The 25,944-nt window shown below is 40.6% G+C and overlaps 1 protein-coding gene across 2 annotated transcripts in view; it reads left to right on the top strand.

The window, feature by feature from the left end:
• Positions 1-459: 459 nt before the first annotated feature.
• setx (senataxin) overlaps positions 460-25,944 on the top strand; it is a 76,603-nt gene continuing 51,118 nt past the window's right edge. The window contains exons 1-3 of one of the 2 annotated variants that reach the window (XM_052037069.1): positions 507-559; positions 14,739-14,780; positions 17,975-18,162. In XM_052037069.1, the coding sequence (XP_051893029.1) occupies positions 17,983-18,162 (180 nt within the window). In that variant the 5' untranslated portion in view covers positions 507-559; positions 14,739-14,780; positions 17,975-17,982. Of the gene's footprint in view, positions 560-14,738; positions 14,781-17,974; positions 18,163-25,944 lie in introns of both variants that reach the window. The other variant, XM_052037068.1, reaches the window with a different exon arrangement.

A 25,944-nucleotide genomic window follows, 5' to 3' on the forward strand; every position in this document is an offset into this window, starting at 1 on the left:
ACCCGGGTCGCTGGCGCTGTAAAGCGTTACGCTAACCGCTGCACTACGGTTCCTGCCACTTGTACCGAGGTACAGTGAAAAACTTGTCTTGCATACCGATCGTACAGGTCAATTCATTACACAGTGCAGTTACATTGGGTTAGTACAGAGTGCATTGATGTAGTACAGGTAAAAACAATAGCAGTACAAAGTGTCACAGCTACAGAGAAAGTGCAGTGCAATAAGGTGCAAGGTCACAGTCTGTTTCTCTAAAGATGTTACTGTGTGCAGATGGTCCACCGCACGTCAACAGCAACTATACCTCAAAGACTATAACGTGCCACGACAAGTGCTAGATCCGAGTATCCTGTCGAGCAGGGCGGCAGAGTCTGAAGGTGGGTCAAGAGGTTCACCAGCCGCCTCTTTCTGACCCCACGCGGGCGCCGTCCCATTTTTTTAAAAAAACCTCCCTCGGCGCGCGGCGGGCTCGATGGCGTCACGTCCGGCGGCCGAGGCCGGGCTGGAGCGGAAAGTTTGGGGTGAAGTTTGACGGCGCGGGGGGGAGTTGGCGCTCAGTGAGGTGAGTGGGCGGGTGTCAGGGTGGTCGCTCGCCCTGTCGGCTGGGTGGCCGGGTCCCGCCCGCGCTATTGGCGCGGGGAAAGAGGGCGCTGCCTTCGGACACGTTCGGGGCTTGGGCGCAGGGGGGGGGGACTCAGCGGGGGAGGGGAGGGGAGCTGGGGGTCCAGTGTCCGGAAGGCTCTGAGCTTTGGGGGGTGGGGGGTTGCAACAGAGGGGCGAGGTGACGGGCAAATATGGCCAAACATGGGTTGTGCGCCGAGCAGGAGGAGAAAACAGGGTGTTGAAGGGGGCAGTGGCTGCAGCAAAATGCAAGGAAGATGACTGTTAATAGATGCATTAGTGGTAATGGCTTGTTTGCAGCCTGGTTCTAGGCTGATCAGCTTGGTTTGTGCATAATGTTCTGTGAAGCTTTTTTTTTATTGGTTTATTGTTGTCACTTGTACTGAGGTGCAGTGAAAAACTTGGCTTGCATACCGATCGTACAGGTCAATTCATTACACAGTGCCTTAAGGTAGTACAGGTAAAAAATCAATACAGTAAAAAACAGTACAAAGTGTCACAGCTGCAGAGAAAGTGCAGTGCAATAAAGTACAAGGTCATGGGCAGGTGATTTTTGCTGGATGAATTTTGCCTGTTTACCCAGGGGCCATTTGTGTTCAAAGTGATTCTTGCATAATTCGTTAATTACACCTCAATTGATAAACACATCTCAATTTGTAAGGCAAACGAGTTTAAAAACTTTCAAAAGCAATCATGCAAAGTGAATGGGATCAGTTGGAGAACAATGTAGTTGCATGAAGTGTGTTCATCTACGCTCATGTTTACACAACACATTGTTAGAAAATCAGTAACTTTGGATAAGACCTTAAGAAATGCAATTGGGTCATTTGGCCCCTTGAGCCTACTCTGACATTCAACAAAATCGAAACCTATCTTCAAGCTCAGAACCATTTCCTGCCCTGACTTCATACTACTTTATTCTTTTGCATATCCAGAAATCTATCAATCTCTGTTTTGAGTGCAGTTAATAAAGGAGTCTCCACCACACCGTGGAGAAGAAAATTCCAAAACATCACCACTTTGAGTTAAGAAATTCCTGTTCATTGCAGTCTTAAATGCCCTACCCTTTTTATGAGACTGTGACCCTTAGTTCAGACTTCTCAGCCAAGGAAAACGTCCTCTGAGAGTCTACCGATAAAATCATAGTCAAGTAATGTTTCCTTTGTTGGATCCAATTTTCATGTACATTTGCAAAGAATTTGACATGGGTCACTCAGATATCACAGTGACTGTAATAATTTGGTATGTATTCTTCTGGAATGGATTATGTTTAAAGCATTTGGTTAACTGTGTACCTTTAAAATTTTTTAAAGGCAATAACTCTAGCATGATAAATATTGTATTGCAAACCTTTACTTTGCTGTCCAGTGACTGAATAGTTATTTTGAGATGGAGGTTTATGTACAAGTGTGATCCTGTCTAGATATGATTTGTGTGTAATTGCCTGCTGAGTCCTCATGTTTTAAAGTAGGGTGAAGAGTCAGAGGGCTGTTGAAACTTCTGGAGCCTGGTCTTTTCAAGACTCTGCACCTTCAGGAGATGAAGGGAGTAAGGGTAATTAGCAACACATATAACACATTGAATGAACTGTCAAGGAGGTGGTTATGTTCCATTTGAGCTAGGGTTGGAGGGGGATTCGTATATGAACATTGAACACCGGAAGTTAACGGGAGATTATACGAATTTTTTCAGTTTGAATAATCTGTGTAATAGCATGTATACATATTGCAAAGCCTCACTTTTGCTTTTTGCAACTACTTAGAAAATCTTTGCTGTAGTTTTATCTCTGAACAATGCGGTGTGAGGTGGTGTACTTTCATTTGTGGGGAGTGTCTGGTTCTGAGCTGGCAGTTTAAGAAAATAGGGTTAGGAAAAATTACAAAGCGGCTTCAGGGATCTTGTTAAAAAGGAGAATGAAAATTAACAGGTGCCCTTGTCAACATTGAAGGGTAACTTCTGAATTCTCAGTTCAGAGTCCAGTTCAGAGAGTAAAGAAAATGATTTTTTTGTTGTTTCAGAGACTTCAATTTTGTTTAAAAAAAAGTTTTTTTAAGAAGTATGTTGGATAGAGCATAAAATGACATTGTTATCGACCATTATGCACACTCATTGTCAAGGCCAAGTCGCCTGGTTAATTCAACTTTTTCTCTCACTCTTTAGCTCTTGTTTTTCTTTTAAGATGTGGGCTGATAACAGCATGGTGAGGAAATTTGTGACCTTAATGAACAATGGGGTTGATCCATTTACTTAACTGAAGAGTTTTCAGAAAGAAGCAGGAGCTATGGAGAAGAAAATAATGAATTAGGGCCCCCTACATTTGTGTGCAACTTTCCTGGTGTTCCTTGTTTGAATTCCCCTTCTCTTTCCCTCCCCAAAATCAGGTTTTCAGCTTTCTCACCATAGTGAAATGTCTCAATACATTTTCAATAATGGCATCGTATATGATCATGATAAGTCCATCCTGCATTGTCCTCCTTGACATATCTATAACCTTTGACACAGCTGACCAGTCAAATGAGATTGTGCAGCCAGATTGATTTCTGAGATAAAAAAACAAACTGCTGGAGGAACTCAGCTGCCTGGCAGCATCTGTGGAGGCAGAAGGATGGTTGAAGTCTCAACCCAAGACGCTGCCTGTTTCTCTGCCTCCACAGATGCTGCCTGGCCTGTTGAATTCCTGCAGCAGTTTGTTTTTTTTGCTCCAGATTCCAGCATCTGCAGTCTTTTGTTTTCTGAGATGCTGGGGTTGTAGCATTAGGAGAGATTAAGCAGAGTAGGCCTATACTCCACTGAATTTATATAAATGAGAGAGAATGTCACTGAAACACACATCCTTGCAGGATTTCAGAGGATAGATCCTGAGCTGATGTTTCCCCTGCTTGGTCTTTATGGAACCAAGGAGCTCAATTCAAAGTAAGGAGTCAGCCATTAGGGACAAATAAGAAGTAATGTCTACCCAGAGGAATGTGAATCTTTGGAATTCTTTGCACAATAGGACTTTGGTGTTTCAGTCTCAAGACAAATCACTAGAATTTTAGATATATTTATGGCATCTAGGGATATAGGATTAATACAGGGAAGTGGTGCTAGAGATCAGCCATGATCTCTTTGAATGCAAGAGCAGGCACAAAGGGGTAAATGGCCTACTCTTGCTTTTTTTTGTGTATCCCTGGTGTCTCCAAAAGATTTATCCTTGGGCCATCCTATTTCTCATCTACAAGCTGTCTCTTTCCACAATAATCTAAACAACATCTGTCTTCCCATACACACTAAGAGCACGTCTCCAGTATACCATTATCTCACCATTGTACCTCAATTCTCCAAACACTTACTGGATGAACAGAGATTTCCTTCAGCTAAATAGTTGGTAAGTTCAGCGTCATTACCCAGTCTCTTCATAGCAACTGCTAACTCTCTATATACTCATGACTCCATGGCCAGATTCTGCTCTAGTTCCATCTACAAGTTTGCAGATGATACCACCCTAGTAGGTCGTATCTCAAATAACAAAGAGTCGGAGTACAGGAAGGAGATAGAGAGCTTAGTGACACGGTGTCATGACAACAATCTTTCCCTCAGTGTCAGCAAAACAAAAAAGCTGGTCATTGACTTCAGGAAAGGGGGTGGTGAACATGCACCTGTCTACATCAACGGTGCTGAGGTCGAAAGGGTTGAGAGCTTCAAGTTCCTAGGAGTGAACATCACCAATAGCCTGTCTGGGTCCAACCACATAGACACCACTGCCAAGAATGCTCACCAGCACTTCTACTTCCTCAGGAGGCTAAAGAAATTTGGTATGTCCCCTTTAACACTCACCAATTTTTATGGATGCACCATAGAAAGCATCCTATCTGAATGCCTCACGGCTTGGTATGGCAACTGCTCTGCCCAGGACTGCAAGGAGCTGCAGGGAGTTGTGGGCCCAGTGCGTCACAGAAACCAGCCTCCCCTCCATGAACTCTGTATATACCTCTCGCTGCCTTGGTGAAGCAGCCAGCAAAATCATAGACCCCACCCACCCACGTCATTCTTTCTTTCCTCTCCCTTCAGGCAGAAGATACAGGAGCCTGAGGGCACATACCACCAGGCTCAAGGACAGCTTCTATCCCACTGTGATAAGACTATTGAATGGTTCCTTTGTACGATGAGATGGACTCTTGACCTCACAATCTACCTTGTTATGACCTTGCACCTTATTGTCTACCTGCAATGCACTTCTTTGTAGCTGTGACACTTTCCTCTGTACTCTGTTATTGTTTTCACCTTGTACTATCTCAATGCACTCTGTACTAACTCAATGTAACTGCACTGTGTAATGAATTGATCTCTACGAACGGTATGCAAGACAAGTTTTTCACTGTACCTTGGTACAAGTGACAATAATAAACCAATACCAATAATTGATCTTCTTCTACAATAATTGGAACTCAAAAAAAACTGCAGTTGCTGGAAATTTGAAATAAAAACTGAAAATACTGGAATCGCACAGCAGGTCAAGCAACATCCAAAGCAGAGGTCTTTGTTTTCTACCTTGGGTTAACATTTGTTGCTCTGTCATCCCCTTATTTAACTGATCTATATTGGCCCATGGTTAAGCAATGTCTTTTTTTTAAATTCTCACCCTTGTTCTCCTATCTCTCTAGTAGAGTCATACAGCATGGAAATGGGCCATTCGGCCTAACACATCCATGCTGACCACTCTTTTCTCTGTAATCTCCTGCAGGGTTCTTGAGGTCCCTTTGGTTCTCCATCTGAACATCTGCAGATTTAACTGTTCCATGATTGGTGGCCATTCCTTCAGCTGCCAGGCCCTAAACTCTGGAATTCTTTCTCTAAACTTCTTGGGTTTTTTTGTTTAAGATGCACAATAAATATCACCTCTTTGACCACGCTTTTGGTCATTAGCCCAATAACTCCTTTCTACTGGGCATGTTGTCCTGCTCTGCATTTTGCAACTCCCACAATCTTCTTCCTATGTTCTCACTCTCTAACTGCTACCATTCATTCATTGACCAGATAGCCTTGTTTACAGCTTATTCCCATGGCCACCCTGGTTTCACCCTCCCTGCAGCTTTACATTTTTCTTCTGTCTCCTCAGTTCTGATGAACGGTCTTTGACCTGAAACATTAACCCTGTTTCTCTTCCCACAGGCAGCCTGACCTGCTGAGTACTTCCAAGGTTTTCTGTTTTTATTTTAGATTTCCAGCGTGTGCAGGTTTTTTTTTGATTTTCAACTCCTATGTGGCTGGCTGTAAGTTTTTCTTTGGCATTTCCTGTGAAGTGCCTTGGGCTGTAGTACTACATTATAGCCATATACATCCCAGGAATTTGTAATTCACGAGTTATCACTTCCTAGCTATGTGTTTCTGGCTGATTTAAGGCATACATCATTGCGTAAATTCATTATTTTAATGGCAAAATCAGGCCTATATGTCAGCCTTTGTTTAATTGTCCACTAGTCAAAAGGTTATGATTTTAAGTACAATGCGTACAGAATCCAGATTGACACTACAGTTCAGTGTGGAGGGAGTGTTGCAAATTAGCTTTTAATTCAAAAAGGGTCTCTCCTAAAATCCTGGGGTTGATGGCTCTTGCATAGCTGAATGTGAATTGACCCATTGTTTGCCTATTTTGTCAGTCTGTATTAATTAAATGAACTGATGGAATATTTTTCATTAGTTTTCTGCTGTTTCATTGTCCTTTTTCTAAAAAAAAGGTGCCAGTGATATTTGGAGAGAAGATAGTGGGCAGAGTTTGAGTAGTTTATATGTAGTTTTTTGAAGTTGTATGCGAGAATGTGGAAGGTTAAAAAAAGACCAGGATTGCACACCTCTAGTGACTTGTGTGTTCTTCACTTTGGTACGCACATTAAGCCATCCCTGTAATTGTTGATTTTTCAAGACAATCCACTGAATAGCCCTTGCTAATTGTCCCAGTACGGACAGTGGTGCTGGTGAGATGTTTTCCTGAACTGCTGCAGTCCTTGTGGTTAAAGGTGTTTCCAAGCTGTGTTATGGGAAAGGAAATTCCAGAGTTGTGATTCAGTAATGATGAACAATCAGTGATGTATTCTCAAGGTAGGCTAGTGTGTTACATGGATATGAACTTGCTGGTGGTGCTTCCCTGTTCCTACAGTTCTTGCTCTTTTAGATTCTACAGAGGAGGTAAAGGGAGGTGCTGTTGAAGCCCTGAAGAATTGTTACAATGCATCTAGTAGCTCACGTAGAAATAAAATTAGAAAGTCATTTGGTCTCTTGTGCATAATAAGATTATGACTGATCTTTTACCTCAGCATCACTTTGCCACACTATCTCCACATCTTGATTCTATTAATATCTAAAAAGTCTATCACTCTCCATCCCAAATATATTCGGTGACTGAGCCTCCACAGTCCTCTTGAGTAGAAAATTCTAAAACCATTGGATAAAATCCTACTAGGAAGTGTCATAGATGTAGTTTGAGTGAAATACTTGTGTTTACAAGGTTGGTACTGGAAGTTGTTTATGATTACTTGATGCAATGATATGTTAGATTGATTTATTGCTGCCCACAAACACATTTCAGCTTTTCATACCAGTTCTGATTTCCAAATATTCTGGAAATAATTGTGCTCAGTGGGTACTGCCTAACCTGTTTAGTTTCTGGAATCTACCTGATGTCACCTTTATTTCCACACATTCAGTTCATTTCTCAGAATGTAGGCTATTTGGTAATTTAGAATGCAGGCTGTCGTACAGAGCTTGAAACTGTGCATTTAAGCAAAAATGTATGTAAATCTCCAGAGATCATAAGGGCTACATTTGATGTCGCCACAGTTTAAGAAACAGACAAATTAAGTGATTGCAAATGGTTTATTGTGCCTTTTAAAACAAAAAAAATCTTTTTTGTTGTAAATGCAATTTCATTTGTGTAGCACCTTTCACAATGTACCAAAAGGTGTCACAGCCATGAGACTAGCTTTTCTTAAGTGATGTTGGAACACAGGAAATGTGGCAGCCAATTTGCACACAGCAAATTCCCAATCAGTATTGTAATAATGATCATATAATTTTATTTTCATATTGCCATTATTCTCTGATCATTCAAGGAAATGAGTGGGTATGAGTAAGAAAACGTTTACTTCTGCGTGCCAAGTTTTTTTTCCAAAAGGGATAAAGCGATGTAAATAGCATGAGTCAATTGAATGTGAAATCACATGATTTGTGCTATTATGTAGTTTTCTGGCATGTAAAATCTTGCAATATGTTTTGCATGTGCAATGATCATGTTGGAAAGAAGGCACTTAGTAAAGGACAGGGAAGGTGGCATAGTTGGCTAACTTTGTCCAAAGACTGAGGTACGTTTAAGAGGCTCTTAGATAGTCACATAAGTGTGCAGAGAATGGAGGAATATGAACATTGTGTAGGCAGAAGGGGTTAGTTTAGTTGGGCATTTAATTACTAATTTAATTAGTTCGGCACAATATCGTGGGCCAAAGGGCCTGTTCCTGTGCTGTACTGTTCTATGTACCTGACATCTCTCAGGTGATTTTTTTTTAATTTTGCTACTCTCCTAAAGTCTAGTATGGCTGGTCTAAGCTAAATGTGAAATTGCATTTAGTAAAACTTTTAACACTAGTTTTTAAATTTACAGAAAATTTGCATGTTGTCTTTAAAATATCTTTTTACTTCATTAAAAATGGTTGATTTTTTTTTCTAAACCAAATGAGCATAAAAGACTGAAATTTAATGGGACATAGTGACATGTGGTGATATACATACATTGCAAAATAAAATCTAGAAAATAGGAATACTCAGCAGGTCAGGCAGGATTTCTGTGTGTTTCTTTTGCCTTGTTCACCCTCAGTGACTTGCATTTCTCTTGAGGTTTTAACAAAAACTTTTTTTTGCTGCATTTTTGTTTTTCTTTCAGATTTCTAGCATCTGTATTTTTGTTTGCTTTTTAATTATGTAGATTGCAGAGTTGATGTCAGTAAGCATGTTTGGCTCTGTGTATGTTGCTGAGTTTTTGATATTCCCACACTTTAAGGAAGTATGAAGGAAGTGGTCTGGAGTCAGGGGAACAGTGGGTTGGATACACCCTCCATTTGCCAGTTAATATGCATGCAATATTCTTGCTGTCTGCTGTGTTTAATGATCCAGGCATGCAGCCAACACCACCTGCTTCTCATCTTTGGCTGCATGCCTGCCCACTGGAGGCAGGTATTGAATGTCTTCACTGCCATTTAAAGGTAGCCATCTGTTTTTAAAGGGGAGATGAATACTAGCCTTGGAGAATGAAGTAGTTGGTTAAAGCTGAATGGGATAGTGAATAAATTTCAAGGTTCTCTGGTGTTGCCAGGAAATGGAGAGAAGGAAAGTTCTCTCAAAATCCTCCCCGTTGGAAGTCCTTGAGGAAACTTGTTTGGACATTGAGGTAAGAGTCACTGAGTGCATTAGTACTAGCAATATTACATCAGACTGAGGTTGCTGAGATGGAGGGTGTCCATAGGGAAGGAGGAGTTAGAGGAACAGGTCAGGAAGTCGGGACTTGAAAGTGAAAGCAATCGTGGTGCAGAGATTCAGGGCTACGAGGGATGGGACCAAGGAAATGGCTGTGGTCAAGATAATGTGTGTATATGTGAAAGAGTGTACATGTTTACCAAGTTTGTGCTGTGGAGCCTAGTGTCCAGTTGGCTTGGACTTCCTTGCCATTGGACCAAGATTGCATTCCGTGGAGACCATAGGGTAACTGGCATGTAACTACCATCCCATATCAAAAGCATTCGTGTTCCGGCATGTTCTGCTTATCAAAATTGGAGTGGAAATAAGTCATGTTGTTCTTAAAGAACTGGCTAAGAAGAGGACAGGAGAATGTGATACATGTGCATCCTTAGGCCAAGTTTTCAGCAGGAAAAGAAGTAAGAGTTTTTTTTAGCTACTTGGACCACCCTTGGGTAGTTTTAAGGACTGGATTGTTTTACTACAGGAATTTTCCATCTTTCATTTCTTTACTGCACTGTTTGTTCCCTTTTGGTGAGCTTTTATTTCATAAATCAAAAGATCACCCAAAAACATTTACTGAAAAGAATGCAATTATTCCATTGGATGTAATTTCCAGCCATCTTTGAATATCATAGCAGCAATGGCTGTGGATTGAATAGTAATCTGCTAATTTTTCACCATTTAGCAGTCAAGGGGTTAAGCCATGGTCTTCATGGGGGAAAGCACCTTAAAACTGCTGCATGCAGCTTAATTATACTGTTTGTAAATCTCATTTATTTTCTTGGGTTCTTGTGAAGTTTGAAATGGAAGTTTTTTTAAAACTAGTTTTATAAATTTCTTAAAGCACTGAAAATCTGGAAAAAATATCAGTTGGAAATCAAAATTGACATTGAGTACTAGAAGCAGCAAATGCTGAAGTCATGCAGCGTCTGTGGAAAGAGAAACTGTTAACGTTATAAGTTGGTGATCCTTCATCAATACACTATCATATTCATCAGTAGATTTGTTTCATATTTCCAGCATCTGCAGAATGTTGCCTTTGACATTCGGAAGTTGGTTTAGTTTATTTATATCCAGCTGCAGGAGGTAAGGTCAGAGCAGGTTTTTATAAAGTTATTAAACACTAACATAAGAGTTGCTAATATTTTTCTGGGAATGGTGTGAAAAACAGTTCATGTTGAGTGTAATATGGAACTTCCTGTCAAAGTTAAAATGGTCGTTCCTGAGAGAATTTTCTATTTTAAAAAAGGGTGTGAATAAAGCACAGGGCAGTTTTATAATCCCATTTTAGTGTTACATAAAGAGTCTGTTTACCTATAATTTATATTTTAGTGCTTCATCATATCAAGATAGAAATTAACATTGAGTGTAATCAAAATTAATTTCCTGGTTTCTGCATTTCTTTCAAAGTGCATTGTTTTCAAAGTTTTGTGTGAACTGATTTGTTGGATTTGTTTGATTAAAAGATAGATTTGTATTAATTGAAAATGGCTAATGGGAAAGATTGCACCAAAACACAGGAAATAAGAGCAGACATGAGTAGAAAAGCAGCTTTTTCATCAGGCTGCTTGCAAGCTTTTTTTTAAATTGAGTTAGTTGAATCTGAAATCACTTAATTGGAGCATGTTTGAAGCATTTTGGATGTAGAAATTTGCAACTATGCTTTTAATGTGCAGTGATTATGTTGGCTAAGGTGACACTGAGTAAAGTATAAAGGAGGTGGATTGCTGGTAAACAGTCAAAGGACTGAGGTACTTGAATATCAGGCATTTTAATATTACACTTGCTAGGTTCCTGAACCATGTCTTATTTGGTTTGTTCCAAGTCAAATATAAAGTTGCATACTGTAAAGCTATTGATATGTAGAGATCTTTTAATGTCAGTTTTTTAACTTTACAGATATTTCTGCATGCTGTCATTAATATTAATTTTTAAAAGAGGACAGGCATGGTAGTGTAGGAGTTAGCATAACGCTATTGCAGCACCAGTGACCCGGGTCAATTCCGGCCGCTGTCTGTAAGGAGTTTTTACGTTCTCCCCTTGTCTGCATGGGTTTCCTCTGGGTGCTTCGGTTTCCTCCCACATTCCAAAGACATACGGGTTAGGAAGTTGTGGGCATGCTATGTTGGTGCTGGAAATGTGGCGACACTTGCGGGCTGCCCCCAGAACATTCTACGCAAAAGATGCATTTCACTGTGTTTTGATGTATGTGTGACTAATAAAGAACTCAAAAAATCAAAATCATATTTTCCTTTCCAAAATTGAGCTTAAAACCCTGACATTTCCTTATGAGGACTTGGTCATATCTGGAGATGTAAATACATTGCAACATTGATGATAGTAACCATGTGAGATTGTGCTTTGCTGAGGTCATTGTCATGTTACCAACACTGTTATATCCCCTTGAGTACCAGCAAATATGAAGGCAATAGCCTGCAGCCAGGGGAGCAGTAGGTTGAGCACATCCTGCATTTGTCAGTTTAATGAGCTAGGCATGTAGCCAAAGTTCCCTGCTCATCTTTGACTGTTTGTTAGCAAGTGAATGCAGATATTGAACATCTTTACTGTATCGAAGGCCAGCTTCTGCTTTTAAAGGGGAGGTGAAAATTAGTTTTAGAGATCAAAAAAGTTGGTTAAAACTGAATGGGATGGTGAGTGAATTTCAAGGTAGTTTGGTTTTGGCATGCATGCAGTGGAGAAGAGGGTCCTTCTTCAGCTCCTCCCACATATTAGTTTTGTAATACAGTACCTAGGGAGAGAGCAGGGTAGGAGATGGAATGAGTGTGTCTGAAGTGACGTAGGGGATCAGAGTGGGTGGGTGCAAGAGGGGAGATGCCAAGCAGTGTGAACAAGTTTGTATGTGTGTGTTTATGTATATTTGTGCATGAGGTCTGTACAGCAGTGCCTTGTCTTCATTTGTCTTGGACCAAGACCTCACTCTGTCAAAACCATCCCACTCAAAATAATTCATGCACAGGGGCTGCATTAGTAGAAGATCATCATCCTGTGCATTGTTGACTGTGGATGTGGTGGTCTATAAATACCACAGAAGTATTGTAAAAGGATATGTATATTGATTACAATTGGAGAAAGAATTACCTTCTGTCTGAGAGTAGACAGGAAAATTGATGCACTCTAATATAAATGTATACATTTGTTATGTTTTGATATTTCTGTAAAACTTACCAGGAGCTCAGTTGGTGTAGCTGACAGGTGATTAGGCACATTTTGGTCATTGCATGATTCTAATTCTGTCAGCTGTCGAGAGAACAGATGGACGGGAGTACCCAAAGCATTCTGATGATTTTATTAACCAGAGTGTAAATGGAGTGGTTTATGCAGACATCAAATCTCTTGTGTTGGCTGAACACATTCCTAAATACCTACATTACATTTAAAAGCTATTGATTTGAATGGTGTGCTGATGCGCAGTTCTTCCTTTTAATTTCAAGCTATGTAGTTGACTAAAGTTTTGGTTTTAACTTGTATAGTGTAGATAATGGCATAATAACATGCATCAGTATCTACACAGAGAATATTATTGTTAAACTTTTAAATTACTGATGTGTACAACCTTAAAACTGGATCCACAATAGAAAGTGATAGCCAATGAGCAATTACTAGAGAAACGACAGCACACTGCTTTCCTTGAAGAAAGCTGCCCAGAAATCAGTCATCTTGGTTTTATTTGCCTGTTCTTGGCATTAGCACCTGTCAAGAGTTCAATAACAGTGATATCGTTAAACAGGCTAAGTAGCCAATCACAATGAAGAATTCATGTGGACAGCAAGTCAGATGGTAAAAAAAATAAGCAATTTTTAGCTGACATTTTTTAAAAAATCATTTTACAAAGTGTAAAGTAAGAGCTTGGGCATACACATGAACTTGAGGTAGAAGATGCAGTATAGTATGTCTAGAAAATTATTCCAAAATGCATGAAAATGTGAAATATTTGTAAGAATAACAATTTAAAGATTTTTGGGGACCAGAGAGCCTGTTAAACAGTAATTATGGATTAGTGCATCATTAAGTCACGTGTACACCGCATGCAAAGAATGGAATATTTTCATTTTTTCATAGCAAGCATCGTTTAGGTACCTGATTGAATCATTCTTGTCATTTCACTAGTTTCTTGAGATTAAACTATAGGTTTCAAAACATCACATCCTTTGGAGGGGCCAGGAAGTCATTGAGAGCACTCAGATTTCTTTGCTTAATTGCGGAAGTGCGCCTTTCAGAACTTGGCATCTGATTTCCTGAAAGCTAATTGCTGCACTGTTATCTCTTGGCATAAACCTTGGGTCATAGACATGGAAAACCTGACAAAGCTGGGCCTACATCTCTGGTTAGGTTCTAAACACATTTAGCTACATCATTCGCATTGACATAGGAAGATCAAACAATTTTTTTTAAGTTGTCATACAACTTAAAACAGGCTCTCCTCTGCCTGCCTGTGTCCCATGAGCTATGGCTCTAGGGATATTAAAAAAAAAGCCTAATTCATTTTAACAAAAAGACATCTGCACTTCGTCCAAGAAGAAGTCAAAAAGGCTTCATGGAATTGATGATTGATTCCTTTGGGAATCAGTAGTCCTCCCATTGAATGATTTCATTTTTACTTTACGAGCCACCAACTTGCTCCATTGGTCAGTGTCTCCTGCCATAAAACCCAGTTAAAATTGCAAAATTCTTCATAAGTGCTTGTTTGCCCTGCCTATGTGCAATACTCTACATTTCTGTATTAAATGGCACCTGGCAGATGTTCACCTATTTTCCTCATTGTCTCTCAATCTGCCAGGAATGTATTTCTCTCGGCTTGTGAATGTCAAGTTCTTGGATTAAAAAGAAAAAAAATGTGCATGCAAATATACCTTTTATGGAATGCCAAAACTTTGTACAACCCTAATTCTTAACAAGCTGTTTGTCGATCATCCCAATTTTGAAAATGACTGAGCAGGAGCAGTGGAGTAAAAATTTTTTTCTATTAGGAATGCCATCACTGGCATACATGCAGTTCTGCACTGACACCCACATATCTACTGATGTCTGTGGTTACCTCACGGCATTGAGATTTTCTTATTTTTGCTATTACTTGAACTCAGTCTTATTATTGTTATTTTTCACTTAGATTTAATTCTTCTGGGGCAGTATTATTTAGACACAGCTTCTCTTGGTAATATAGTTTATTGCATTTTTAAAGCTCACCCCTGGTCTGGGTCAGGGTGCAAGAAATATTTCATTACACAGCAGGGTGGAATTTTCTTTTTATTGGAAACAAAACCATATGACATGTCTGTGCACGATCACATTTGCCAAAAAAAATGGCAAGTGCATCTGTGGTGAATTTGACTGATGTTGCCAAACTTAAATCACTAGGAGCTCTAGAATATTTTCTATACCTTTTTTATTTTTTAAAGGGGTTCTAAATGTCACTTCAATTTGACGCATTTTTGTTTCTGTGTACTTCTGTTTAATGTTTGCCTTAAGTTAGCGTTGCTGTTAAAACTGAGAGCAGTGGTGACTAAGCTAACCAGTACTAATTGTCAATGATCTTGTCACTTGATTTGTTGTTGTTAATTGGGCTCCCACACACAACCTGACTTTTGTCTCATTGTTATCTTGTTTATGCCGTCGAGAGGGAGCTTCCTGAGCAGATGTGCAGTGAAGAGTATTATGATGTAAGTGTGAGATTCAGAATTCACAGTAAGCCAGTTTTAAGTAGGTCATGTTTATGTCTGTTGATGGTTTATGTCTTTTTCCTTGCAGTTAGGTTAGAGAAAATGTCATATTGGAGTATCCTGTGCTTTTTCATGTTGTATTGTTTAAATCCTAACAAAATCTAAAGGTTACTTTGTCCTTTTGCAAGATACAAGTATAATTGGGATTTCAAACTACCAACCCTAAGTGCTCAGCCCCAAACTCCACAAACTGTTGCTTTTAATTTCCCATGAGTAATTAAATACTGCATCAATTCCTTTTGACAATCGAAGAGTTCAGTTTTGCCAGAATGAATCAACTGAGACATTGTTTCTGCAAAGAACTGATGAAAAATCTGCTAGGATTCTTCACTGTTTTTAATAATGTTGGGATAGACATTTTTCTAATAATTGGCGTGTTTAATACAAGTCGATCTTGTTATTGGGTGGCAGTGGAAGATAATTTGTACATTCTGGTGGTGTTGTGATCTAGTACTTAATAAATTTACAGACGTTTGTTCTAGACGCAGGAGGCATTTAAATAGTGTAGCTTGCTCTCTCTCGAGAGAGATTTATAGTGGTTTTTTATTGTTAAACTTTCTACTTTTAAAATTAAAATTAGCTATTGAAGTATGACCAATTGTTTTGTACTTCCTTTATCAAGATGGATAAAAAAGCTCTATTAGTTTATTAGCAAGCTATTCAGAATTCCTCTAACCATTTAAAAGAAAGGGGGGTTTATTATATCAGCCAGAAATTTTTAGAGTTTATTTTGAGCCCCTGACTTGTATCTTTAACAAAAATACGCACCCTAACAGCTTTGAAGCACTTGTTCAGGCCAAAAGGAATCCACCACCATTTGACTATTTTGAAACTGGGCAAGGGCCAAGATACTTCCATTGAACAGAAGCACTGTCTTTACTGAGGTTAATAGCTGTAAACCGTGGATTATTGACTAGTAATGTTAATTCCCTCTCCATGACTGCAGCCTGTCCTGCTGAGCATTTTCAGCTTTTTATGACATTGGTTCAGATTTCCAGCTTCTGCTGTATTTTGTTTCCTCCACACTTTGAATTAGTTATCCCTTGGTCTGCTATTTCAAGAGAACTATGCATGCTAGTTTTTGTGATTCTACAACTAAAGCAAGCCTTGCAGAAAGTTGACTGGATGGGAATGTGCACAGTTAACAATTGCTTAAAGAGTAAAATTAATTGCAAGTCATGATTTTGAGCGAAAAAGGAAAGAAATATTTAAAAGTACACAGATGTCCATGCGTTCTCCTAATATGCTTCCTGTAAGGACCCCATTCCATTTACCCAGTTTCTCCGGTTCTATTCTACCTGTTCTGAGAATGACACTTATTAACCGAGGCTTCCCCTCTTGACAGGGCTGTTAACCACGTCTGGCCCATTTTCCGCACTTTTACTCTCACCCCTGTTAAAGTCATTCTGCGCTGTAATACAGCAAAGACAAACTGAACAAAGGAGTTTACAACAAGCACTTACTTTATTTTTCTTTCACTAGCGGGAGTGAGGGATACAGAGAAAGATTAAACAGCGTAACCCGAGCTCTGTATTGATACTCACTCCAAGATTCAAATGCCACGGTCCCTCTTTTATACTTAAAACAAAGAAGCCTACGTGCTAAGTTTCACATACCAAGCTACATTACTTAATTATTTTTCTTAATTATAATGATTTACTTCTTCCTTCATTATCCACTATTTTTTCTTATCTTTAAGCACTTTGTAACCCAGCAGCAGTTCATCATGTTACAATCTGAAGTCACAGACAGCTCCAGGCTCCAAGGATAACTGCTTATTGCAAAGACTTGCAAAGAGAAGTATACTCCTAACTGCTTTGATTTACACAAGGCTCATGGGTACATCATGCATCTCTACTATAGTCATGCCGTGGTTAAGCCATAGCAAGCTGAACAACATTAATGCTTACGTTCTCAGTTACTTTTACACCCCCTCTCCTCCCATCTGGAACAAGGATCAGGTTCCACTCGTCCTCTTGTTTCATCCCATCAGCCTCAATTTTCAACAGATCATAATTTCCCCCACCTTTGCCACCAATAGACGTAGATTGCTCTCTCTCGAAGCATTGTGTGAATGGACCTTCCCTGTCCATTTCCGTGTTCAGTTTTTCATTTTCAACCACTCCCTTTCTCACAGGACTTTTCCATCAAATGCAACATCTGCCCTTCTTCATATTCCCTTTCACCATGCAGGATCGAAATGCTGCATCTAGGTGATGTAGCGATTCACCTGGATATCTTGCAGTGCTCAGTGTGGTCATCTGGACATTGAAGAAACCAAGTGCAGGCAGGGTGACTGCTTTGCAGAGCACCTCCACTTTGACTGCAAGAGTCCATCCCACTGACCTCTCCGTCAGTGTATGAGGCAAAAGAAGCCCAGGGCAAGCTTGAGGAACAGTACTTAATCTTTCCTCTGGATGCATTTTAGCCCCTAAGACTCATAATGAATTCAATAATTTCAGGTAAACCACCCTTGCCAGTTTATGTTGGGTCTGATGCAAGGCCATCTACCTGTAATGTTACAATTGTTTCTCTCTCTCCGCAGATGCTGCCTGAGCTATTGAGTATTTTCAGCACTTTCTGGTTTTACTTCAGATGTATCTGCACTTTTATACTTTTCAATTAAATGTCACTTAATAGAAAATAGCTAAATCATCTTCTAAACAATGATGACTTTAGTTTTTAAACTGTAGACAAAGATACACTTGGTTTAAAACCAGCTGCAAGGTTCTGACCTTCAGAAAGTGAGTTAGCTATTCTTGATTATGCCCCAGGCACTTTGAATGAACTGCAGTCTGCTAGTATTTCTAAAATGTATGCTGTTTATTTTCTGGACAGCCCTTGGGATTTCAACATGCATGAATTGTTACCGGAAGTATTATATATCTTAGACATAATTAAAAACACACCTGTTACTGAGACATCTAGTGTACTGTCTTAATTAAGTGATGCACATCTCCACTGCAGCTGACGCATGCAGTTTCATAATTAGCTGCTGTTGCTTATTTAAAATAATTATAACCGGGTTCCTACAGCAGCATTTTGTGTATTTTGTTATTTAATTGTCCATTGTAAATCCTAACTATCCACTTATTGCTTGCTGCTCTGATTTAATTATGTTCATTACTTTTAAGCTGGCAGGATGAGCACTTGTCGTTGGTGCACACCTCAACACCAGTCAACAGTCGAGTTTCTACGAAGTTACTGTTCTGAGCAGCTCTCATCACAGGAGCTAAAAGCTGCCAATGAGGACCTTTGTTATTGCCTAGAATGTGTGGTGGACTATCACAGAGCCCGTGATGAACTTCCATCAGTACACAAGGTAATGGAAAGAATTCATATGAAGTTAATGTGATTTGGGGAGCCCTTTGAAATCTATGCTAGTAATCAGAAAAGTAACTTTTTTTAGCACAAGTGATAAAACCGAATGCAAATTTAAACCATTTTATGATCTTTAAAACCAACTTATGGTCTTGCAAATTTCAAAGCAGTTATATTCATAGATTCATGTTTTCTATCACCCGAAATGCAGAACTTGTAAGGGTGATCTGGTCTGTGGGACTCAGCTGTCACAGGTTAAATTTTGTGGACCATGAGGGGATATCTGCAGAAAACCTGAAGGGTATGCACTTCCCACTGGTGATTGTGGTGAAGGTAAGGTAAGGGTTAAGGGTAAGGGGCACTAGCCTAATACTGTTCATTTTTGGATATGGATCTCTGGATCGCTAATAATGTACAAAGGAAATGTGTACAGTGTTATTTTATAGCAGTTTGCTATACTGCTTGATACAAACAAGTCTGGTTTTTTTTGTGTACCTATTGAAGTAGAAATGTTGGCGGAATAAACGTTTTAAAGTAAAAACCTGATCGAAGATACTTCCACTGACTGACTCACTGACATGGCTGATGACAGAAAGGCAAGGTGCCTTATTGGCCAAGCTCTAATGAGATTAGTTGCATCTGTTACTATGAGTATAACATAGGTACTTGTCCATTTCAATAATTTAAAGAGCTGCACGTACTCCATACCATCTTGGATAAAAAGATAATCTTGGCTTCTTTCCTCCACTGCAAAGCATCTCCTTAAATCCTTTCAAACTCACGTCCAATAACAAGTGTGCAAACTGCTTTTACTGAGATTACACATGGCATGTAATCTGACTATGATTTAAGTAAACTCTTTTCCTCATTTCTAGACCTGTCTGTTTGGTTAAGCACTTCATGCTCCTCATTTATGACTCCACTATTGGTGAGCTGGATAAAACAGTGCTTGTCTGGTTCTCTTATTGTATTTAATTGTAACCAGCAAACCACTTTCAATAACTTTTATCTCCACTCCGTTGCTTCTGGTAATCCCCAGGATCCATCGTTAGTGTGGTTTTATTTTCATTTACGATGCTGCTCCTCAGAGACGCCATTCAAATTTGTTTCCACTTGAATTCTAATGACATCCAGCTCGAACTAATGAATGCCTGCCTGAACCTCCTCACTTTTTCTAAGTTTCTGTACTGTTTGTCCAATATCTAGTACTGGATGAGCAGAAGTTCCCTTCTGACCAAAGACAAACTCTCTTCCATAGCTACTAATTACATTTCTCCCTCTGGTGAGAGTGGTTTGGCAATGCAGTAGTTAGAGCTCCTGCCTTGGAGCTCCAAGGATCTGAGTTCAATCCTGACCTCAGGCCTTTCCTGTAGGGAGTTTGCACGTTCTCCCCGTGACTCTGTGGGATTCTACCTGGTACTCTAGTTTCCTTTCCCATCCTGAAGGTGTACTGGTAGGCTATTTGACTACCATAAATTACCCCTTGGTGGCTAAAGAAAGGAGATTTGATTGCCATTTGTGGGAAAAGTAAGTTGCAGGACTACGGGGAAATAAGAAAATGGGAGATGGAACTGATGGGATTGATATGCTGGGAGCTGACATGGACCTGATGGGCTGAATGGCTGCCTCCTATGTCATAAGGCAACTTCTACAGCAACCAATCTGCTCTTGAACCTGCAAAGAGCAGTAAACACAGCCAGTCCATCACAGGCTTGTCACTTCCTTCCATCTTCATGGTGCGTTGCTTCTGAAAGGCTAGTAGTATCATCGAGGATGCCTGCCACCCAGGCCACTCCCTTTCCTCTCTTCTACCTTCTGGGAAAACGTACATGAGCTTGAAAGTCTGGATATCACTTCTTTCAACAGCTTCCCCTGTGGTGCTGCCATTTTAGTGTACTCTCTTGGTTATTTCACCATTGTCACTTCAGTATTCTTTTTGCACTACTTCACATTGCACTACAGTCTTTGTACCAATCTGCTGTTTTGCACTAGTCACTGTATCTCTTGTTTTTATTGTTACCATGTATACTGTTTACTCTGAGCTTCATATGAATTTCTTTGCACCCTGTTGCATATGACAATAAACTAATCTTAACCTAAAAGTAAGCAAGCAAGCAAGCTGTTCCCGTTTGTGGACTATTAGCAACCTTGGCATCGTATTTGACCCTGGCTGCTAACAACCTGTTTCTATTTCTGAAGCATCCCTTAACTGCTCTGTCTCAGGTCATCTGCTACAGAAACGTTCATCCTTTGTTTCTTCTAGACTTTACTACAACATGCATCTGCTCTAGTTCTGTGGGTTCTAAGGTGATTGACATGGCTAGTGTTGGAACTGTAGACTCTTCCACAGAGATGGCAGGAGGTGCATGATGGGAAAATAGGTTGGTAGTTTGTGAGTTGGTTCACTCCTGCCATTAATGCTAGGCTGTTTACTGTCCAAGAAATGCGGACTCAAGGTTCCCAGTGCCATTCTGAATGCTTCTCCTGCACTTTGAGTGGTCATGGTCTATTAATCCACATTGATCTGAGGGAATGTTGCATTTTTTCCAAGGAGGCTTTGAGAACATCCTTAAATCATTTTATCCATTTCCCTGGTATCTCTTGCTTTGGCTGAGCTGGGAATGGAGTGTCCTACTTGGGAGCCTGGTGTCAGATAGGTGAATGATGTAGCTTGTCCAATGAAACTGACTAAGTGTAATTAGATCCTTAATGCTGCATATGTTGGCCTGGGAGAGGCATTGACATTGGTTCAGTTATCCTTCCATTGGTTTGATAGATTTTGTGGAGATACTGGAAGGTTACCACCAACACTGCCATGAGGTGCTTGCTGAAGGTATCCAAGTTTTAGGAAGTTTGGTTCACTGCTGCCCATTAGACCATGGATTTTGGGCCAGGATTCAGACTTTCAAACGTTCTTTTCCCCAGTAGGCCAAAGGGTGCGCTTGCACACTGAGGGGAATTTCATCATGAATGTCTGCTTTGACGGAGAGGTTGCTGGTCCACATCTTGCAAAATCATATCATGAACCTGTATTGTTGGAGGGCAATGTTGTACAGCGGGGCCAAGTTGGTAGAAGACCTCTGCCTTGTGGGTGCTGAGTGCAAGGCTCATCCTGTATGATTCAGTGAATGAGTCGATGGTGACTTGGAACTTGGCCACTGGTTGTACTCAATAGAAATATCATCTGTTTTGAGCCTGACTACTTTGTTCTGGAGTGTAGCTGTCGTTGTTTGAAAGCTTCCCATTAGTGCCTTTTGAAGCAGGAAGCTTGTCGGAGGCAAGCTCTAGCACTGTAGTGAGGAAAAAGTGTCAGGACAATGATTCTTCACTGCTGTGATCCTGTTGGTTGAGCCTATGCTTGCATGCTCCTATTCCAGTGCACTGGTGAGCCTTCCGTGTTCCATCTACTGTAAACCCATCATCCAGAACTCTGCTGTGTATGTCCCATCTCACACAAAGTCTCATTCACATGTCATCCCTGTCCTATGTTAACTCTAGTTAAGTACTGCCTCAGTTTTAAAATTTTAATCTTTTACAGCTCTCTTTGTGGTCTTGCAACTCCTATCTCCGGTCATCTCTTCCAGCCTCTGTGTTGTGGGAAAATTGTATTACGTAGGAGAGTAGGTTTTAAGGCTTGTAATGTAGAAGGAATTGGCACAAAGAATTCATCCATACATATTTAAGGCAGGCAGCATTATATACCTGCTATTCCTAGGTTGCTTCTAGTTAATCAGTGATGGGTGGTAGACATCATATTCTATATTCTTGAGTAGGTTTGTTGTGAAGATAATTCTATTAAGCCAGAAACACAACAGTTTTACTCAGAAATGTGGTCAGAGATAAGGGTGTCACACTTGAGCCATCAACATGCAAATCAGGGTCTTCTGCAAAATTATTTGCACTGGGACACGAGGCTGATGATGGGACAGTATTAAAAACACCTGGTGTAATATATATATACATCTACCCTGCAGCCTGAATGGGTAGCTACTATAGCGTGGGAAAGGGAGCAAACAGACAAACAAGTCATTGTTTCTGTCTCTGTTGAAGACACTCACCACCACCACAGGGGAATAAATAGACAGAACAACATCTGCATTAACCTACATGGAGATAACAAGGCTAGCTCCAGGGGGGTGGTTCCCATAGTAACAGAGATGACTCCAGTAGCTTCTTAAGTGCCAAGATAATCAGGGCATTGGCTATGAGACCACCAGGGTAAGGGCTGTTCACATGCTATCAATCACTCAAAATCGATCACTTGCTCCTCTTCTTTTGGTAATTGCAGGGGGAGGGGAACCAGAGTGTTAGAGCAGATAGTGAGGTGGAGGAGGATAAAGGTCATGCGAGGACTGCATGTATAGACAGAAATCAAAGGTTTGTACATGATAGAAATGTTCTCAGGTGCATCTGTTTCAATGCAAGGAGCATTGTAGGTAAGGCAGATGAGTTTAGGGCATGGATTGGCACGTGGGATTACGACATTATTGCTATTAGTGAGACTTGGTTGCAGGAGGGGCAGGATTAGCAGCTTAATGTTTCGGGGTTCTGTTGTTTCAGACGTGATAGAGGGGGAGGGATGAAAGGGGGAGGAGTGGCGTTACTAGTCAGGGAAAATATCAGAGCTGTGCATAGACAGGACAGCCCGGAGGGCTCATCTACAGAGGCCGTATGGGTGGAGCTGAGGAACAGGAAAGGTGTGACCACGCTAATAGGGTTGTATTATAGACTGCCCAATAGTCAGAGAATTGGAGGAGCAAATCTGTAGAGAGATAGCAGACCGATGTAAGAAACAAAGTTGTAATAGTAGGGGATTTTAACTTTCCACATATTGACTGGGACTCCCACACTGTGAAAGGGCTGGATGGCTTGGAGTTTGTCAAATGTGTTCAGGAAAGTTTTCTAAATGAATATATAGAGGTACCAATGAGAGAGAATGCAATACCTGATCTCCTATTAGGGAACCAGACAGGTCAGGTGACAGATTTTGGGTGAACCTTTTGGGTCCAGTGACCATAATGTCATTAGTTTCAAGTTAGTTATGGATAAGGATAGGTCTGGTCCTTGAGTTGAGGTTCTAAATTGGAGAAAGGCCAATTTTGTGGAAATGAGAAAGGATCTAGGAAGAGTGGATTGAGATAAGTTGTTTTCTGGCAAAGATGTGTTCAGTAAGTGGAAAGCCTTCAAAGGCGAAATTTTGAGAGTACAGAGTTTGCATGTTCCTGCCAGGATTAAAAGCAAAGTTAACAGGCATTGGGAACCTTGGTTTGCAAGGGATATTCGGGATCTGGTTAAGAAAAAGAGAGAGGTGTATAGCAGGTATAGGCAACTAGAACAAATGAGGTACTTGAAGAGTATAGAGAATGTAAGAAAATATTCGAGAAGGAAATCAGGAAGGCAAAAAGTAGACATGAGGTTGCTTTGGCAGATAATGTGACGGTAAACCTGAAAGGTTTCTACAAATATATTAAGAGTAAAATGATAGTAAGGGACAAAATTGGTCCCCTAGAAGATCAGAGTGGTCGTCTGTGTGTGGAGCCTCAGGAGATGGGGGAGATCTTAAACAGTTTTGTTTTGCATCAGTACTTACTCAGGAAACTGGCATAGTGGATATAGAAGGAAGGGAAACCAGCAGTAGTGTCATGGAACATTTAGAGATTAAAGAGGAGGAGGTGCTTGCTGCCTTACAGCGAATAAAGGTAGATAAATCCCCCAGGCCTGACAAGATATTTCCTCGGACCTTGAGAGAGACTAGTGTAGATATTGCAGGGTCCCTGGCAGATACATTTAAAATGTCCTTAGCCACGGGTGCGGTGCCAGAGGACTGGAGGGTAGCTCATGTTGTTCCATTGTTTAAAAAAGGCTCTAAAAGTAAACCAGGTAATTACAAGCCAGTGAGCCTGAGATCAGTAGTAGTTAAATTATTGGAAGGTGTTCTAAGAGATCGGATATACAAGTATTTGGACAACCAGGGGCTGATTAAGGATAGTCAGCATGGCTTTGTGCATGGTAGATCATGTTTAACAAATCTTATAGAGTTTTTCAAGGATGTTACCAAGAAAGTAGATGAAGGAAAGGCTGTGGATGTTGTCTGCATGGACTTTAGTAAGGCCTTTGACAAGGTCGCACATAGGAGGTTAGTTCAGAAACTAGGTATCCATGGAGAGGTTGTAAACTGGATTCGAAATTGGCTGTGTGGGAGAAGACAAAGAGTGGTAGTGGACGATTGTCTCTCACACTGGAGGCCTGTGACTAGTGGTGTGCCTCAGGGATCTGTGCTGGGGCCATTGTTGTTTGTTGTCTATATCAATGATCTAGATGATAATGTGGTAAATTGGATCAGCAAGTTTGCTGATGACACTAAGATTGGAGGCGTTGTGGACAGTGAGGAAGGCTTTCAAAGCTTGCAGAGGGATCTGGACCAACTGGAAAAATGGGCCAGAAAATGGCAGATGGAATTTAATGCAGACAAGTGTGAGGTGTTGCATTTTGGAAGGACAAATCAAGGTAGGGCATACACAGTAAATGGTAGGGCACTGAGGAGTGCGGAGGAACAAAGGGATCTGGGAGTTCAGATACATAATTCCCTGAAAGTGGTGTCACAGGTAGACAGGGTTGCAAAGAAGGCTTTTGGCATCCTGGCATTCATAAATCAAAGTATTGAGTATAGGAGTTGGGATGTTATGGTGAGGTTGTATAAGACATTGGTGAGGCCAAATTTGGAGTATTGTGTGCAGTTCTGGTCACCTAACTATAGGAAGGATATCAGTAAGATTGAAAGAGTGCAGAGAAGATTTACTAGAATGTTGCCGGGTCTTCAGGAGTTGAGTTACAGGGAAAGATTGAACAGGTTAGGACTTTATTCCTTGGAGCGCAGAAGAATGAGGGGAGATTTGATAGAGGTTTTCAAAATTATGAGGGGTATAGTTAATGCGAGTAGGCTCTTTCCACCTAGATTAGTAGAGATGAGTACAAGGACATGGCTTTAGGGTGAAAGGGGAAAGGTTTAGGGGGAACACTAGGGGGAACCTCTTCACTCAGAGTGGTGGGAGTGTGGAACGGGCTGCCACCTGATGTGGTAAATGCGGGCTCACTCTTAAGTTTTAAGAATAAATTGGATAGATACATGGATAGGAGAGGTCTGGAGGGTTATGGACTGGGTGCAGGTCAATGGGACTAGTGGCATAAAGTTTCAGCACAGACTAGAAGGGCCGAATGGCCTGTTCTGTGGTTCTAATTGGTTTACTATTGTCACATGTAGCAAGATACAGTAGAAAAATGTTTTGTTTTGCATGCCATTCAGACAGATCATTGTACATTGAGGTGGTGCAAAGGAAAAAGCAATAACAGAATGTAGACATAGTGTTACAGAGAGAGCGCAGGTAGACAAATAAGATATAAGGGCCATGACAAGGTAGATTGAGAGATCAAGTGTTCATCTTTGTCGTACAAGTAGTCTGTTCAAGACTCTTATAACAGCAGGATAGAAGCTGTCCTTGAGCCTGGGGGGGTGGAGAAGAGAAAATGTCCAGGGTGGGAGGAGGTCTTTGGTTATTTTGGCTGCTTTGCTAAGGCAGTAGGAATTGTAGACAGAGTCACTGGAGGGGAGGCTGGTATTCGTGATAAACTGGGCTGCGTTCACAACTGTGCAATTTCTTGCAGTCTTGGGCAGAGCAGTTGCCATACCAAGCTGTGATGCATCCGGATAGAACTCTCTATGGCACTGAATGAAGATTACCTTATCTATAAATGTATAAGAATGGCCTTCTTGATACATTTGGGG

The sequence above is a fragment of the Pristis pectinata genome, chromosome 23 (assembly GCF_009764475.1).
Source record: "Pristis pectinata isolate sPriPec2 chromosome 23, sPriPec2.1.pri, whole genome shotgun sequence".
Classification (NCBI taxonomy): Eukaryota; Metazoa; Chordata; class Chondrichthyes; order Rhinopristiformes; family Pristidae; genus Pristis; species Pristis pectinata.